Source organism: Vidua chalybeata, chromosome 9 (genome assembly GCF_026979565.1).
Source record: "Vidua chalybeata isolate OUT-0048 chromosome 9, bVidCha1 merged haplotype, whole genome shotgun sequence".
Taxonomy (NCBI): Eukaryota; Metazoa; Chordata; class Aves; order Passeriformes; family Viduidae; genus Vidua; species Vidua chalybeata.
In genome coordinates this window covers 788,683-804,776 of record NC_071538.1, presented here as the reverse complement: position 1 = coordinate 804,776, position 16,094 = coordinate 788,683, and the positions used below count along the sequence as shown (strand labels likewise).

Genomic DNA, 16,094 nt, shown 5'->3' with positions numbered 1-16,094 from the left:
AGCATGGTGACGCCCAGCACAAAACCTCCCTGCTTTGGTGACCTGAAACGCCACCGTTGGTGACTCTGAAGAAAGGGGCCGTGCTTCCTCTGCCGTTATTTCCTAAGCTCGGGCTGAGATCAGTCCGTAGGTTGTGGAGTGATAGTTGCTATAAACACTTCATCACTGTGACAAAAAAACAAACAACATCACAGCTCCTCTGGCAGCTGGGTGTGGGCGAGCCCCAACGCCCTGGGTAGGGAAGCAGAAGAGATTTTGGCAAAGACAGAAAACAGGATGGGTTTAGAAACTTAACTGCTGCTGCTCCCCATCTCGGCTTTGTGACTTTTTGTACAGAATAGAAAAAGAGAGGGGAGCAAAAAGGGGGCTGGGGGGCCCTTCAGCCGTGGGGGCACAGTGCAGGCAGGAGTGGCCAGTGAGGGTGATCTGACCCTGCTGTGTCCTCCTCTCAGCACAGATTGACAGACCTTAATCTGAAGCAGAGGACAGATGTTTCTCTGTGCCTGCAGCTGGCAAGGGAGGTAGCTGAGGCTGGAAGTCCTTCAGCAGGGTTCTCCTCAGGGTCCTGCTTAGGGAGGGCAGCGGGCTCGGCCCCTGGACAGGGCTGTGTTTTGGCAGTGTGGCTGCAGCCTTCAGGTCCCATCTGGACTAACATGAGCTGGGAGCCCGGGTCAATGCTACCTTGCTGGGGCACCAACAGGGCCACTCATCCTCTCCTGCCAGCGCTGATGGGGACACTGATGTGATGCTTCTACCACTTCCCTTGAGGTGGTTTGTGCAGCCTCTGGCTGGGGGAGAGTGGCACAGGGGCTGTGGCTGCAGGAACTTCCTGCTCTGTGCTGTGCAGAGCTCATGAGGATGAAGCTGGGCTGGAGCTGGGTGGCATCCAGTGCGCCACCGCTTTGGGGATTTTTAAGGCTGATTTGTGTTAAGTTCAAAGAGCTCTGACATATTTTAGGTCAAAAAAGTGTCTGCCCATCTCCTAATGACTCAGAAATCTGCCTTCTTATGCAGAGAGTGTGGACAGAGGGGCTGTGCAGCGGATGTCAGGCAGCAGGAACTCTGGCAGATCGCGTGGGGAGATGGGACTTCCCATCCAGCTCTGCAAAGCAGTGGTTTGGGGAACCCCCATCTCAGCAACGGAAACAGCTCTGCAGAGGTGAAAAAGGGGGGAGTCAAACCTACTTCCTGACGGGGAACAACATCTCCAGCAAACACTGAAGATACTGAAGGCAGAGGGACTCTGGGTATGACAACCAGGGGTGTAACAAGAAATGAATGGGACCGTGAACTGAGGTACTGAAAATTAAGGTCCAGCTAGGGAGGAAGGAGAGGAGGGCACAGACTGCTCTACTCTCACCCCTTCCTGCTGCTGGTGATCCAGTGCTGGAGAGCAGCTGGGTGCAGAAAGCCCTGGTGGTGTTTATCAGGTCCTGGGTGGTTTGCCCAAGCAAGGAGTAGAAGCAGAAAAGTTGACGTCAGGCACCCAGAGGTGAATTTTACTTTCACATCTCTTGTGTTATTTTCAACGAAACAGGGAGAGTTTCCAAGAGGGAAGGGTGCAAGGACTTCTCTCTGAAGCCTCTGTCTTCTTTTGGTGAGTATCGAGTTAAAGGCCCTGGGGGAGGAAGTCAGAGGGAGTTTCCCTCTGTGCAGAGGAACTTGGCTATTAGAGTGAAAAGGGTGAAACTCCTGAGAAGAGAGTTGCTGAGACCTCAGACCTCTTTTCTAATCATTCCCAAATTCACTTATCATACTGAAAGCCCTACATAAGAGGGCCTGAAATACCAACACTTTTCTTAACCATCCAGCTGCTGGGAGCTGACCTTGAATTTTGGTGCTACAGTCCACACACAGGCCTGCTGCTGACTAACTGCCTGTGTCCAGAAAACCTGCAGCAGAGCCTGCATGTGGAGTCATGACAGCCTTGCTGCAGCCCATCTATGCAGGCAGTCCCTGTGCGTGCTTGGCTCCTTTCTGCCAGCACCATGGCCATGCTGCCAGGTCATGCCTTTTCCCACTCTGCTTAACCTGATGTCCCAGTGAGGGTAGAGCAAGTGTGTATAAAAGGGCAGAAGGGCACATGGGGAAGGAGCTGGAAATGTTTGCAGCAGAAAGTGGTGCAGCCTGCCTGACCTGCTTGGGGTGTGAAATGCTCCTGCCACCCAAGGCCTCCCTTGAGCAGGCAGGGAGGGAAGCTGTGCTCTGCTCTGATGGCTGCTTAGCAGATACCACACCGCAGGAAGGAGAGGGAAAGGAGAGGGGAAGGGGAGAGGCGAGGAACTCAGGCCACCCGAGCTGGCGGTGGAGCGTGGGAAGCGCTGATGCCTGGACTGGGGGCCTGGCCAGGAGACAGGCTGGCTCCCGTCCACGCCTTCACGGGGATAAAAGCATTAAGAAAAAAACCCAAAAAAACAAAGAAGTTGTTTTTGCAGGAGGACAGCTCACACCTTGCCCTTGGCAGAGCGGGCTGAGGTGACGTCAGAGAGCAAGCAGGGATGGCTGCTATCGCGTACAATTGGCATGAGGCAATGGGACAGGGCCGCCGTCACCACCTCTGGCGACCCCGTGCACGCAGCAGGGCCGCGTGTGGTGGCGAGTTGCCATGGCACGGGTGCAAACAGGCGCCCTTGGCTCCACTGAGTCACCCAGCACGGAAATGACCGCAGCTGACACATCGCGCCGAAAATGGGCGTTTGTGTGGCTGTGTGGCACCACGTGGGCCCAGCAACCCAGAGAGGCCAAAGTCCAGTGGCCTTTCCCAACGAAAGCATCCCTGGCCCCTCAGCACGTGCCTGGGCTTTCCCTTCCCTTTGTTCCTCCCCACTGCTATGCTCGCCCTGAATCTGCCTCAGTGCCTGGGAGCCGGGGACCAGCTGATAAGCCAGCTCTGTCCTGCTTCCTTTCTGTAGAGAGGGTCCTGGGGGCTTCCAGTCTCCACGATGACATCAGGGTTGTGCGCTGATGTCAGCCAGCCATTGCTGGTTTCCATCTGCCAGGACACTATTGCTTGGGAGAGGGGAGGTGAGGGTGGCCTGGACGCAGCAGGGCTCTGCTGCCAGCGGGGTGCCATCGCCACCCCTGCTGGGACAGCACGCCGGGGGCCGTCACACCGTCACCTCCATCGTCTGTCCACAGCACACAGTCCATCTCTGCAGCAGGAAACCATCGCCTTCCCATCGGCCTCTCCCACGCTGGGAACACGGCCCAGGCGGCCGGCGGAGCAGATAAGTGGGGCCTCGCAGGCCGGCACCGAGCTCCTGCTGCACTGCTGGGATGCTGGGAGCCTGGGATGCTCTGCCTGGCCTCCGAGCCGCCCGTGGCCGAGCGCCAGCCCTGCACAGCGCCAGGCGTCCTGGGTCAACGGGGCTGCCACGGCCAGGGGAGCCACGGCGCAAGGGAGCGGGGCACGCTGGCCGGCAGGGCAGCCAGCCCCGTGCTGGGGTGCCACGGGGCTGGTTTGGCCAGCGGCATGGAGAGGCGGCTCTTGGCATGCGGGGATGGTGTGAATCCCAGCTGCTGAGTGCTGGCCTGGGGGCTGGCTGGGGAACGGGAGCCCAGAGGAGGGGTGATGGACAGAGCCACTCACCGGGCGATGCAGGAGAGCTCTTGTCTCGGCAGCTGCCCTGAGGAGGAAAGGCCAAGACAGAGGAATGTGTGTGGGGACAGGGATAGCTTTGAGCTGGGTTTATGGAGTGGTCAAGAAAACACAGGAAATTGGCTGCAGCTGAAGGTCCTCCTGCCTGGAGACTGCAGCAGAGACGGGAAAATAGACAAGCGATGTGTCATGGAGGGAGCAGACAGTGCCTGATAGCAGCAAGGCATGGAAAGCCAAGAGGGATGCCAAAGACAGCAGAGGATTGTCCCGGTTCGATAAGGCTCTGGGCAATAAAAAGGGACTTTATGGGCTGTTGGAAACCAAAGGCAAGGAACCATGTGGAAATGCCAAGCCTGTTAGGAAGGAGAGCAAAGAAGTGGATACAGATTGCTGAGCTAGAACTGGACAAGGAATAAGGAAAATGCTTTCCAGGTCATTAGGAAAGGAGGATGTGAGACAACAGCTGCTAGAGAAGATCTTTTAAAAATCCTTAAGCCTGGATAACTCACACCCAGGGGTCCTTTCAGGGCTGGCTGGAGCAGGAGCCAGGATCCACAGGACGGGGAGAGCTCTAAAGCAGCGCTCAGCACTGGAAAGGGCTGCGCTCCCCAGCACAGGGGCGGGAGGCAGGAGAGGAGCAACCAGAGGGAAGGAGTGCAAACACAGTTCACGTGGGTTCAAGGACCCTTTGGACCACTGCGATTTCTCTCCTCATTGCAAGCAGCCATTTGGCCTGTTCCGTAGCAGGAAGGAATTTCACGTGTTGTTTCGTGTTGTTCAGATACTGGTGGAAAAAAAAAGTAAAGGCACCACGCTAGATGCACAGTGAGCGCATTAAATGGGCTATGAGCCGGGGAACTGGCCAAGAAACCACCAGTGGGGGCTTCCAGCAGGTCTCATGTCCAGGCACAGGCAGGATCCCCGCGGTGCTGGCGGAGCAGACCCGTGTCCCTGGCACAGACCAGCCGTGCTCCCTCTGTAAACCCACAGCAGGAATCCAGCTCGGTGCCAGGTTTGGCTTCTGTAAATCCTGGTCATGGGCAGACTTCTCTCTGCAACTCAGAGCAGCTCCGTTTCTCCTCCCCCACGCCCGCCAAGGATTAATCCCTGGGATCTCTTCATGGCGAGGGTTAAATGCCGGGGGACCCGAGCTGGCTGCAGCGCGCCCCGCAGAGCAGGAGGCAGGCGGGAATATCCGGGAATATCCGCAGGGCTGCTGCTGCCAAACGCTGCTCTCTCGCCGTCCGAGGAGCTGCTCTGCCTGCGGCGGAGCTGTGCTTTTGCCGCAGCCGGAGCCGGCTTTTGCAACAGCTCTGTCCGCCAGGAAGGACGGGGGAAGCTCGCAGGGCTCCCCCGGGTGCTTTCTGCCGGGGCAGGAGGCGCGCCCACGGCTCGGGGAGGTGACACGTGTGGCTCACTGCCCGGAGCAGGCCAGGAGCGTTCTGTGCCCCGAGCCGTGCGCGCAGTTCGGGACCACCGGCGGCCCGGGACGGGCGGGGAGATGCAGGGACATGCAGGGAGGTGCAGGGACATGCAGGGAGGTGCAGGGACAGGCAGGGACAGGCAGGGAGGTGCAGGGACATGCAGGGAGGTGCAGGGACAGGCAGGGACATGCAGGGACAGGCAGGGACATGCAGGGACAGGCAGGGACAGGCAGGGACATCCAGGCAAGCAGGGCTGCCGCGCCCGCAGTGCCCCCTCCCCGCGGCCAGGGGGCGCTGCCGCGGGCGGGCGGGCGGCCCGGAAGGGCACTCCCTGTGGGGCCGGGGACGGCGGGAGCGGCGCGATGCGCGGGCAGCAGCGGGAGCAGCAGCGGGAGCAGCAGCGGGAGCGGGGTCGGGCGCTGCCCGCCGCCGTCGGGGCGCTGTGCCGGGCCCTGCCGCCCCGCGCCCGGCCCGCTCCCGACACCCTGCGCCGCGCCAGGTTCGACCGGCCGCAGGCGGTGAGCGCCGGCCGCTCCGCCCGGAGACCCTGCGGGGCACAGGGCAGCGGGGAGCAGCGGGACACCCGAGTCCGGCTGGGCCCGGGCACAGGCTGTGCATAGCAGCGCGACGGGCACCGAGCCTTGGGCAGGCCCTGCGTGCGGTCCCGGTTCGGTGTGCACCCAGCTGACACGTGTTAGAGAACTCTCAGCAAAGTCTCTGCGCTGGGAAGGGCTGTGCCTTGCTGTGGTTGTAACTTGAGGCTTGGTGTTTCACTCTAGTCTGCGACGCCTTCTCGGTGTCGCCTGCTGCCCTTTGCTTGGGTCTTGCTGCTCTGTCTCCGAGGCTTCCAGCGCGCACACAGGATACCTCCCTCCCTCGGCTGTTTTAAGGATTTTACAAGTGTTGACTGACATTCCAGCCGTAAGAATCACTATTTGAGTTTGTCAGCATGGTGTCCTTGTGCAGCCAAGAAATGATTCCCAGTTCCAGCTCATTCTGTTGTGCCTCTTTGTTTGTGAGTTTCTGACACCGTTGTGGTCAGATCTTACCGGTGTGTTCAGGTGCTTGTTTGACTGCGGGTGAGCTGTGCCATATGTGGTTGTATCAGCAGATTTTGGAATGCTCCTCCACACATGGGTCTCACAGTAGTAGTGCTGGGTGTTGCTGTACAGCCAGCATTAGCCCTTTTCTTTCTGGGTGCTCTTTTCTGTAGATTCTGTGTTCATCAGGTAGGAGAACATACATGAACCTGCCTGATCAGATGGTGTTGGCTGGATCAGCAGGTGTGCTGTTCCATGTGTGATGTTCAGATATGGGCTTAATTGCCTAATTAAGTCTAAATAATATGGCAGATATTTTTCCTGCTGATCTCCCCTTCCACCCCTCTCTTTTGCAGAGCCTGGACTTCTGGAAGCTGCTGTACGTGCTTCTGAAGCAGATCCATGGGGGCAGGTGGACAGAGTCTGATGCCATAGGTAACTTCATTCTGGTTGACTGCAGTTTCCATCTGTCCTGGGACTGGTTTTGTAGCACCTTTGGCTCCTTTCGCCCTGTAGTGAGCACTCTGTTTTGAACACCTGTGCCACCAACGTACTGGGTGTCAGGTTTAGTGATGAGTAAATGTGCTGTGAGGCAGGTTTGCTACTCTCTGGTGTGCTTTGTCCTGGAAACGGGGATGTTTCCACAGGCTCTTGCATCCCTGTGACATTTTATTGCAGGTAAATCACTGCAATGATGTTATGCATTCTCAGTATCTGCAAAGACGGAAGCAGATTTGGTTTTCCTTTGGTTCCTTCTTTTCCCATTTCCATTCATACCGTGATTCTGTTGGTACTTTTCTATCCAGTCCTGTGTCAGAGCCAGGAATTGCAACATGAGAGCCATAAAGGCAGTGTTTTGGATTGAAGTCCTAGACAAAACAAGAAATGGACCGTGTGTGATTATTTTAGGGGAACTGCGAATAATACATTTACGGACAGGGCCACTGCTCCAGAGAGGAGCTGAATACAGATTGACTTCTCAAAATAGCAGAAGACTGTTTACTTCTTGAATGTATGTTGTTCCAAGTACAACACTACTCCCCATCTTCTCTCTTGAAACATGTCTATCTAGGGCCTTTTCACTGTATGAGAATTGTATTGTGATGAATCAAGGTCTCCTCATACCAAATCCACTTAATACTCACTTTTGCCCTTGAAAGCAAAACACCCCAAACAGCCCTGTATAAGCCCCTGATCAGCTGTGAGCCTGGTGGCTCTGTAGATGGAATTAAGAAAGGTTAAGCATTGTGGAATGCAGAGCAAAACCACCAGCATAGTTTAGCTGGTGGCTCAGCAGGCAGTCCTGTTACTCGCAGGACTGCTATTTTTCATTTGGCTGTTTTTATTTTTCCACTCATGCACAATCTGCTGTGTAGGGCAAGTCTATTTATTGACTGTCTCCCACAGCATTGTGGATGTGGTCCTGCACATGTGCAACCTTGTTGGATCCTGGCTGCTCCCATACTAATTGCCTGTAGCATTTGGGGACAGAATTTCCAAATGCATGTGGCAGGTTCTGGCTCTGGAGACAGCAAACACAGCCTCCACTGGTATTGTTGTGAGGTAGCAATGTGAGGTTCTGCTGAGAACTGCTCAGCTGATTTCTGAGCAACCTTTTTAGTCACAACTTGGTGATTAAAGCTGAAATTCAGGCTGGAGAGCTGGGCTGTTTTTCAAATGACACTAATTACTTTTGCTTGGCAAGTGAATGAGTTGTCTGCTCTGAACACAATCGATATTTTACTGCTTTTCTTCTCTGCCCCAGCTCTGGCCTCTTGTGTATTTAATGCAAATGAAATAAGCCTTGGGCATAGGCACTAAATAACTTTCTCAGGTTTGTGTAGGATCCTGTTACACAATAGAGAATTGAAACAGATTCCTCTAATCCAAGTCTAGTGCCTTAGTCCACAGATCAAGCTTTGCTTTTCTCTGGTCTTTTTGTACAACCTCTTAATTACCTTGGTTAAAACAAGGAGAGCAGCAGTTGCCAGATCCCAGAGGAAGGCTGTGAAGACTCCTTTGGTGTAGGGGTTGCTGTGAGCTTAGAAACAGCTTTCTGGAAAAGAGAAGCCATTCTCCAGTGGTCTTGCATCCGTTATTTTTCAGAAGGAAACACTGATCTTTGGCCACTTCAGGAATGCCACTGAAGCCTGCCAGTCAGTGGTTATAAAATTCTGCAACTGGCTCCTGGTGGGAATTTTTTCTTCGGTGGGAATTTTTTCTTCCCACAGTGAAAAGCACTTAACTGTAAACTTTGCTGTAAACTTACTGTAAAATCCATTGCCTTAAACATGTCACAGCAGTGGGTCACTGGACAGTGGAGAGTCAGAGTAAGCTGTGTGAATACTCTGGGCATAACCTTGCTGATGGAATCGTGATTAGTGGTTTCATGCTGCTTGTCCTTCACAGAGGCTGATGAACTTGGTTAACAACCTGACAGCCACACCAGGTAGCAGTGCAATATGCATTTGGGCAGTTGGAAGACACATTTATTTTCTGGGATTTCTGTTCTGTTTTTATAGCATGGGAAAGAGGTCTGAAGCTGCAATAGATTTTTCTTTGTTTGACAAATGTAGCAGAAAATGTTTTTCTGAAGCGGTAGTTTCCCATAATCCCACTCCCTGTGCAGATGTTCCTTGTCTGAGTGCATGAAGTAATGTATCTGTGTCTGTGCTTGCACTTGGTTTGTAGTTCCTTTCCATTTTAGCCTGCCAGGCTAGTGCACAGCTCTTTTTTGAATGCCATCTTGTAAATCATTGAAAATATTTGTCAGGACTCACAGTGGGAAAGCACAGCTTGAGTATAGTTTTTAGTGAGCTGAACCCTGAGGTTCATCCCCAGCTTGGTCTTACTTGCTGAGTATACTTCTATAAATAATATCTGTGGAGAAGGGGATTAGTTGAAAGCCTTGTAAAGGTCTTTCTGTATAAATTTCCTAATCTTAATGCCATAAGAAAACGTCAGATAGGTCTGATCTTCTATCTGAGTGATATTTTTTCCTCTCTCTTGGTTGCGTGTTACGGAAGAATCCATCTTGGTCCTGGGTACTCACATAACCTTTACTGCCATTGATACTTTTGCCTTCTAACTTGAGCACTCTAGAGATGGGGAAAACTGAGGGACTTCTCTAAGGTCACAGGAAGGCTCCTTGAGCCCCAGTTCCAGATCCATGTCTTGACTGCTCACTCCCAATTCCTGCCTGGTACACCAACTGTACCGTCTCCTGTGAGGGTAGCATGTTGCAGAGGGAGACATGAAAGAAGTGGAGATAAAGGACCAGAACAACACTGAAATTCAGGTGCTGAATTACCTTGGTGGATCTGGCCTGAGTGATGTGTCAGAGTAGGGAAATGGTGATAAAAGAAAATAAAAAAACACCTGACCTGCTCTGCTTTCCTCCACTTTGATACGTTATTTTTTAAGGAGCTCCTTGAACTGCAGATGGCAGCATGTGATGCTTATTTGCTTTGAAAAAGGAGGAAAGCATGTACTGATCATCCTTCCTTTTGGAGGATTTCTGCCTTTACCTGTTATGGCAATTCCTTTCCTGACAAATGCACACAGAAAAGGAAAGAATGACATGAAAACCCTGCTCATGTAAGAATGTTCACAAGTTATCAAAATAAAATCTGCAATATCTCCATGCTCCTCTTGTGCTTGAGGGATTGGAGTGCACATCTACAGGAAGATTTTTAGGAAGCCATAGGCATTTCTGCCACCCTGACATGGGGAAGGGAAGCTGCTTGTTTCATTCACAGGCTCTGTGGAAAGAGCAAATGGAGTGATTTAGGTCTTTTGCTTTGTAGGAATGCCTGAACTGCATGAAACTGTAGATTCCTCTAGCTCTACCCAGCTGTGACAGCTGTCAAAAGAAAAGAAAAGAGCAAATCTAGAAGGATGGTTTCATGGCGTGGGGGGATATTCCTTCAGCCTCCAGCAGTTTACATCTCAGACTTTCCATTCCAGAGGGGATATGTTTGTGTTTCATAAGTTTCCATGAACTGTTGTTCTGTAAATCCAGTTTCTCCTTGACCCTGAGTGACTCTTAGGAGTCCATAGAGTCCCACAGTGAGAAATTTCAGAATTTTGCTCTGTGTGTGAAGAGCATCTCTGTTATGTTTTGACTCACATGCTTGCTAACTTTGTTGGCTCACAGTTCTTGTGTTGAGTGTTGTGCAAACAAATAATCCACTCTTCACCCATTGCACAGCACTCAGGATTTTGAAGAGTTGTGTCATATCCATTCTTGCTCTTCTTCTTGGCCTACTTCATTGCTTCTTACAATGCAGCTGTTCTGTACTTGTGATTGCACTTGTCCTTTCTCTTCATTTCTTTCCAAATCTTCTGTAGCCTTAATGGGAGAGAAGAAATAAGGGTCACGGTGGGTATTTGTGTTCTGTTCAGTGTCCTTGGTAGGTTTCTCACACTGAGTTTGCCTTTGGATGCCTGTCAGAAGCAATTGTGATACTGTCATTAAAAATCTTATCATCTGAGATTGTGTTCCTGAGCCCACGGAGCAGTTCCACGTCCAGTCTTATGTTGTAAGGCAGTAAAGTTAGGAACATTTCTTTATTTGTGCACATAATTTTTCATTTTTTTCTAAAAATACTTTTATCTGTCTTTTTAAAGCTTGGGCTCAGGGTTCTGCAGTCCTTCATGATCTGCATTCTTTACTACTAATATCACATCAGCACCAAGTTTTCTGTCACTGTCACGTTGTCTAAGTGTCATTTTGAGTTGGTTGAACAGCAGCTGTTTAGCACAGAGCCCTCATGTGAAACCACTGTTTGTTCCTGCCCTCTGGTTTTTGTCTGCTGGGTACTTGTCATTGATCCAGGGCTTTTCCTCTCCCTCCACTGCAGTGCCTTGGTTTCTTTGTGCAAGCTGAATCCCAGTGGGAAGTCTAAATGTCTTGCATTGGTTGAATCTTCCTTCATCACTTACTTCTTGTTGCCCTCGGAGAACTCCAGAAAATTTCTGGAGTCTTCCTTTTACACCTGTTGGTTCTTAGCCAGTATGTGTTGTTTTCATTGTCCTCCTAATTATGGTCTTTATTCTGTTTTTGACTTAGTACAGAGCCAAGGTTTATTGGGCAGAACCTTTTTTAATAATAACTTTCTCTGTGTTTCTCCAGTATTTTACAGTCCTGCAGTGCCTGTCTTGTAGCTGTCAGGTACCATTTACTGGTGTGAAGGAATATGGATCAGAGCATTCCTGAGAATTTAATAGCCCTTGTGCTGTGCTGCATTATCTCTGCTCTCTGGTGCTCAGAGATCTGCAGCAGGCTGTGAAACTCCTATCTCTAAATTCCAGTTTAGTTCAGGAGTAGAGTGGTTCAGAGTGTTTGCTAATTCATAGCATGCTTGGTGACTCATAAAAAATGAATAGGTGAATTGGAGTCCCATTGTAGTGGGGGTGGCTAGTTGCCTTTGTTGCCTTTGTTAATTTCCATTACCTGTCTTGATCCCAACTTGGAATTTCTTCTTTTCCCTGAGCAGTAGTTCCTGTAATCAGAATGGGGCTGAATAAAGAAGGCTTTTATCCTTTCCCCCCTGTCCTTCACCAGTTGTTGATTGTTGCATATAGATAAAACCTTATAACAGAAAGGCCTTATAAAACACGGTTTAAACCTTATTGTTCTGGCTAAACTAACCTGTTAAGTTCCCATGAGGAAAAAAATCATAAAAATAAAAATCAGTTTACATAACCATCTATTCTTATGAGAAAGAGTTTGCACCTACCAAAATAAGAAGTCTATCCTGTGAGAATCCATGAAGAAAAAATATAAACTATCTGGAAAGAAAAAAATTTGATCAACATGTGCATTAACCATTACCAACCAATCAACTGAGTTTCAATAATTTGCTGACCTATTAAATTCGAACACGGTGCCTTCTAATACCATATAAAAGTTATCTGTGTACAATAAAGATTCAGCTATTCTATACAAAAAACTGAGCATCTCCTTCATCTCATTTCTCTCACGCGAGGCTGCAAGGACAGTTGATACAGACTAAGTCCCCACTGTCTTCCTGAGGCTGGGTTAAAAATGCTGCCCTCCGAGGAGCTGTGGAGCTGCGTGGGTGACTGCAGCACTGCAGGGTTGCTCTCAGTTGTTACTCTCCGTTGTTTTGCTCTTGCAGGTGCCCAGGTGAGGTTTGTGAAGTGGGCGCTGTGGTACCACGGCTACGGCCGGCCCCAGCTCCAGCGGCTGCCGGCCGACGGCTCCGCGGGCAGCCGGGAGCTGCTGCTGGCCTTCTCCTGGCTGCTGCACAGCACTGGCCTCCTGGAGCAGCTGCTGGCTCGGAACAGAGTGCAGACTGGGGATGAGACCTCTGTGTGCACGGTGAGCATGCCTGTGTCCTTCCACCCCACCCTGTCCACGAGTCACCTGTGACAGCAGCTGTGTCACCACCAGTGTGTGATGGGTGCTGTCGTGGTGCCTTGCCAGGTAAGTGACTTCCGCTTCAAAAAAGGCCAGCGTCTATTTTCTTTCCATTCTCTAAGCTTTCTGTGTGCAAAGCTTAGGGGTTCTTTCTCTTTATCAAACTCCTACCCTTGCTTGAATTCCCTGATTTCTATTTCTAGTACAGCTGAGACCACTGTGGAGGTAAGTGAATCTCTTCAGTCTCGCTGCTTCTGGGTTTTGGGCTCCCAGACTGAGCTGTGAATGGTTCTGCAGGGCAGGCAAACAGGTTAGCAATGAATGCTGGGTGTGTTGGCACTGTTGGGTCGAGCGGGTAAAGGTAAGGCAAATAGTACTTTTTGCAAACAACAACGTCTCAAATGGCAGCTCCTGCTCTTGAGGTAACTAAGGACCTTTGAGAACGCACTGGAGTAGGTTGTTTTTTCCGTTACTAAAAGCTGCTGATATCATAGAAAGTCTGTTCTGAAGTAACCATCATCTAGTCAGACACTAATTACTGCTCAGTCTGCTTCAAAATGACAGGCTCACAGAATTTCTTAATTTTTTGGCAGAGGACTTTGTGGGTCGGAAACGCTACCTGCTGATAATCTTGTGGTGTCTAAGGCCTGTAGTCTTTCTTGAACCCATATATGTTTTTTCCCCTGGTTTTCTGGAGCCTTTTCAGGAGGCAGCAAAGCAGGAAAGCGAAAGTTTGGAAATCTGCAATATAAAAACAGTGTCTTCAGAAGGAAAACCCTTTTGTTTGTACAAATGGAAAACAAGGGAAAGAATCCTCTTTGTAACAACAATACAGGAAGTATTTTGAGAAAAGGGACCACACTTGCTGCACTACAATTATTTTCTGCACAGAAGAGGGAGCACAGGAGGCTGAGTGGCAGTGCCATCTACTTATGTGAAGGGTGTCTTGAGATTTCAATAAAAACACACTGCTGGAGAACTTTTTACTTTAAACTTCTCTTTTACCTTTTTCTTGTTTTTCATCTGCAGTACCAGGGTTTTTTTTTTTTTTGGTTTCTTAAAATTTTTTTTTGTTAAAATTTTCCTCAATTTCTGTTACAAAAGAGTGACAAATGAAATGTGACACGAATTCAGGGAATGGGGCAGCACCTGTATTGTTTTCTCTGAAGGCTTTAAGTTTTGCATTTCCCAAAAAGGGATGAAAGAACTATGGTAATACAATGTTATCTCTTGTGGCCACACATACTGGTGTGTCCTTCACTGCAATTCTCACCTGCTGTACTTGTGTTTCTCAAAAAGCATAGAATGCATATTAAATGTTTTTACTCCATAACTGTCCAAAACAGTGTTTGGAAAGGCTTAAGAGTCTGATTTTTTTTTTTTTCAATGACCAGACAAAAATTGTATAGAAGTTGGAGTTAGCTTGTGTGTGTAAAGCTCATTGTATTAATGGAAACAATTCTTGTATGGTGTTCATCCAGCAGTTTTCATGCTCCAATAAAAATGGATATTTACAAGGGAAAAAAAGAATACAGTTACAGCATAACTAGTGGGTTTTGTGATTCTCCATCACAAGAAAGTTAAAACAAATGGAATTTTGAGGGAGAGGTCTTTTCTTTTATTTGATCAACTAGGCATTGCAACAGCAATAATGTTATTTGCTGGCTGTTGTTATTTTGTGAGGTAACCATGTGGCAAAGCCTGCTCATCAGCCAGTGTTCAGCAATAAGACCCCAAAATCTCAGTAAGAGAGGGGGAAGGTGAGGTTGTTACTTTGCTACCTGACATCTTGTAAGTTAACACACCAGACGTGTAGTCTCTGCAGTCTTAACTCTCTTCTGTTTCAGTAAAGTGAAGGAAAAAGGTAAAAGAAGAGGAAAAAACCTTCACTGGGGAAAGCTCTGTCTCACAAAACAGGAGAAAGAAAAGGAAATGCTCTTTGAGACAATTGAAATGCAATTCTCAGTTGAGAACTTGAAAAATCTTCCACTGAATGGAATCTTTAATGATTACAAACAATTTTCCTGAAGTGAAAATGTCACAAAACAAAAATACAAACAAACCATGAAATACATTTGGTTCTGTGCATGCCTTAGATCTCTGCCAAAATGAGCAAAGTGTGAAAGCCAGAACTTGCTGGAAAAGTACATCTGTTGGTCTACCAGTGAGAATAAATTAGGAGAGAATCCTTACCCTTTGTCTTCATTTAAAAGGAAAGGAGTCTCAATAACTGTAGGCATAGCTCTAGTTCAAACTGATATTCATGTGGTTTGCATTTAAAATTTTGTCTGAAATCCACAAAGATGAACAGGGTCTGTTGTGTGAGAAGAGAGAATGGAGCTAATCCCTAAATTAAGTGTACAATCATGTTCTGACTGTTCTTTCAGCCTAAATTTAAAACAAAGCCTGCTGAATTGCTGATAATGTGCCAAATACCCAACATATCAACGACCAATTAATTTAAATAATTTCATTTCAGGCTACCACACTCTGGCCTTTTTTTTCCTTTGCAGTTCCTTAGCAACACCATTTTCTTTCCCTGCAAATGGAACACTTCCATCAGCTCTAAAGGATTTTTAGAGGTACAAGGGTATTTATGACACATGTTGGACAAGGAGCTCAAGCTCTGCATGGAATTCTTAATCTTTTGATCCTGAGCTGGGAGAAGCCTTCCACAAGCTGACTTTTACATGTAGTTACATCTTCAGAACCAAAAGTTAAGTGATTCCTGAAATAATAAACTCAAAGATGATAAAAGGTGGTAAGAGGTAGCAAACCGTGTAGCTGTGCAGGAGGAGCAGGGGATCCATAATCCATGATAAACTGGAATCCATAATCCATGATAAACTTTAGAGATGGGCTGCAGCAGTTCAAGTTCTCGGAATTTACTGTGCTCATCTGTCAGCAGGTTGGTGACTCCAGAGGCAGTAAGTGAAAGTTCAAACCTTGCATGGGCCATCTCTAGAAGAAGTAATCACTAACTCTGTTAGATCTATAAAGACTTAAGTACAGTCTGGATTGGAGGCTCACATCGATGCACTGAAGTGTCTGCTTGGGAATTCTCGCCTGTTAATTGCATTAAAGCGCTGCGCCAGTAATTGGTGGTTTTCAAAGGCTTTTGACACCCCTTGTGGATTTCCATCTCAGATATTCACTGCTGTGATGTCTCAACGTCTTCTGTTGCTTTGCTGATCATGTACAGGCAGATTATTCTCAAGTGCCATTTATTGATTCCTATTCACACGTAACAAATCCTAGTGTACAAGACACAGCTGAAAATCTGTAGCTGAAACTGTCTCCTTCACTGAACTTGGGAGGCACACCTGGGGAGTTCTCATTCTCTCTGAGAAGCATATAATTGATATAAACTTGCCTTTTTAGCACATTCAATATTTGACTAATTCATATTTACCTCGTGTTTTAAGTTTCAGTGATACCATCCCAGCTTTCTCCAAATCTGATGATGGTTTGGGCAGGTAACAGCAGTACTTTGTGAGCACATATTCCTGTTTCCAGGGAGGAATACTGCCTGTGCTTCTTTTATTTCTACAGCTGAAATTAGTCTGTGTCCCCTGTAATTTAATTATGTGTGGAGACTGTTGAGCTTTTTAAATGGGTGTAGTGATGTTATATCCCTCATGATCATC

At 48.7% G+C, this 16,094-nt stretch overlaps 1 protein-coding gene across 1 annotated transcript in view; it reads left to right on the top strand.

Annotated features, from left to right (window-relative positions):
- The first annotated feature begins 5,384 nt into the window (after positions 1-5,384).
- The window catches only part of TEDC1 (tubulin epsilon and delta complex 1), a 66,098-nt gene continuing 55,388 nt past the window's right edge, over positions 5,385-16,094 (top strand). Inside the window, exons 1-3 of the mRNA XM_053950911.1 lie at positions 5,385-5,540; positions 6,419-6,497; positions 12,206-12,408. Of these exons, the coding sequence (XP_053806886.1) occupies positions 5,385-5,540; positions 6,419-6,497; positions 12,206-12,408 (438 nt within the window). The remainder of the gene's footprint in view (positions 5,541-6,418; positions 6,498-12,205; positions 12,409-16,094) is intronic.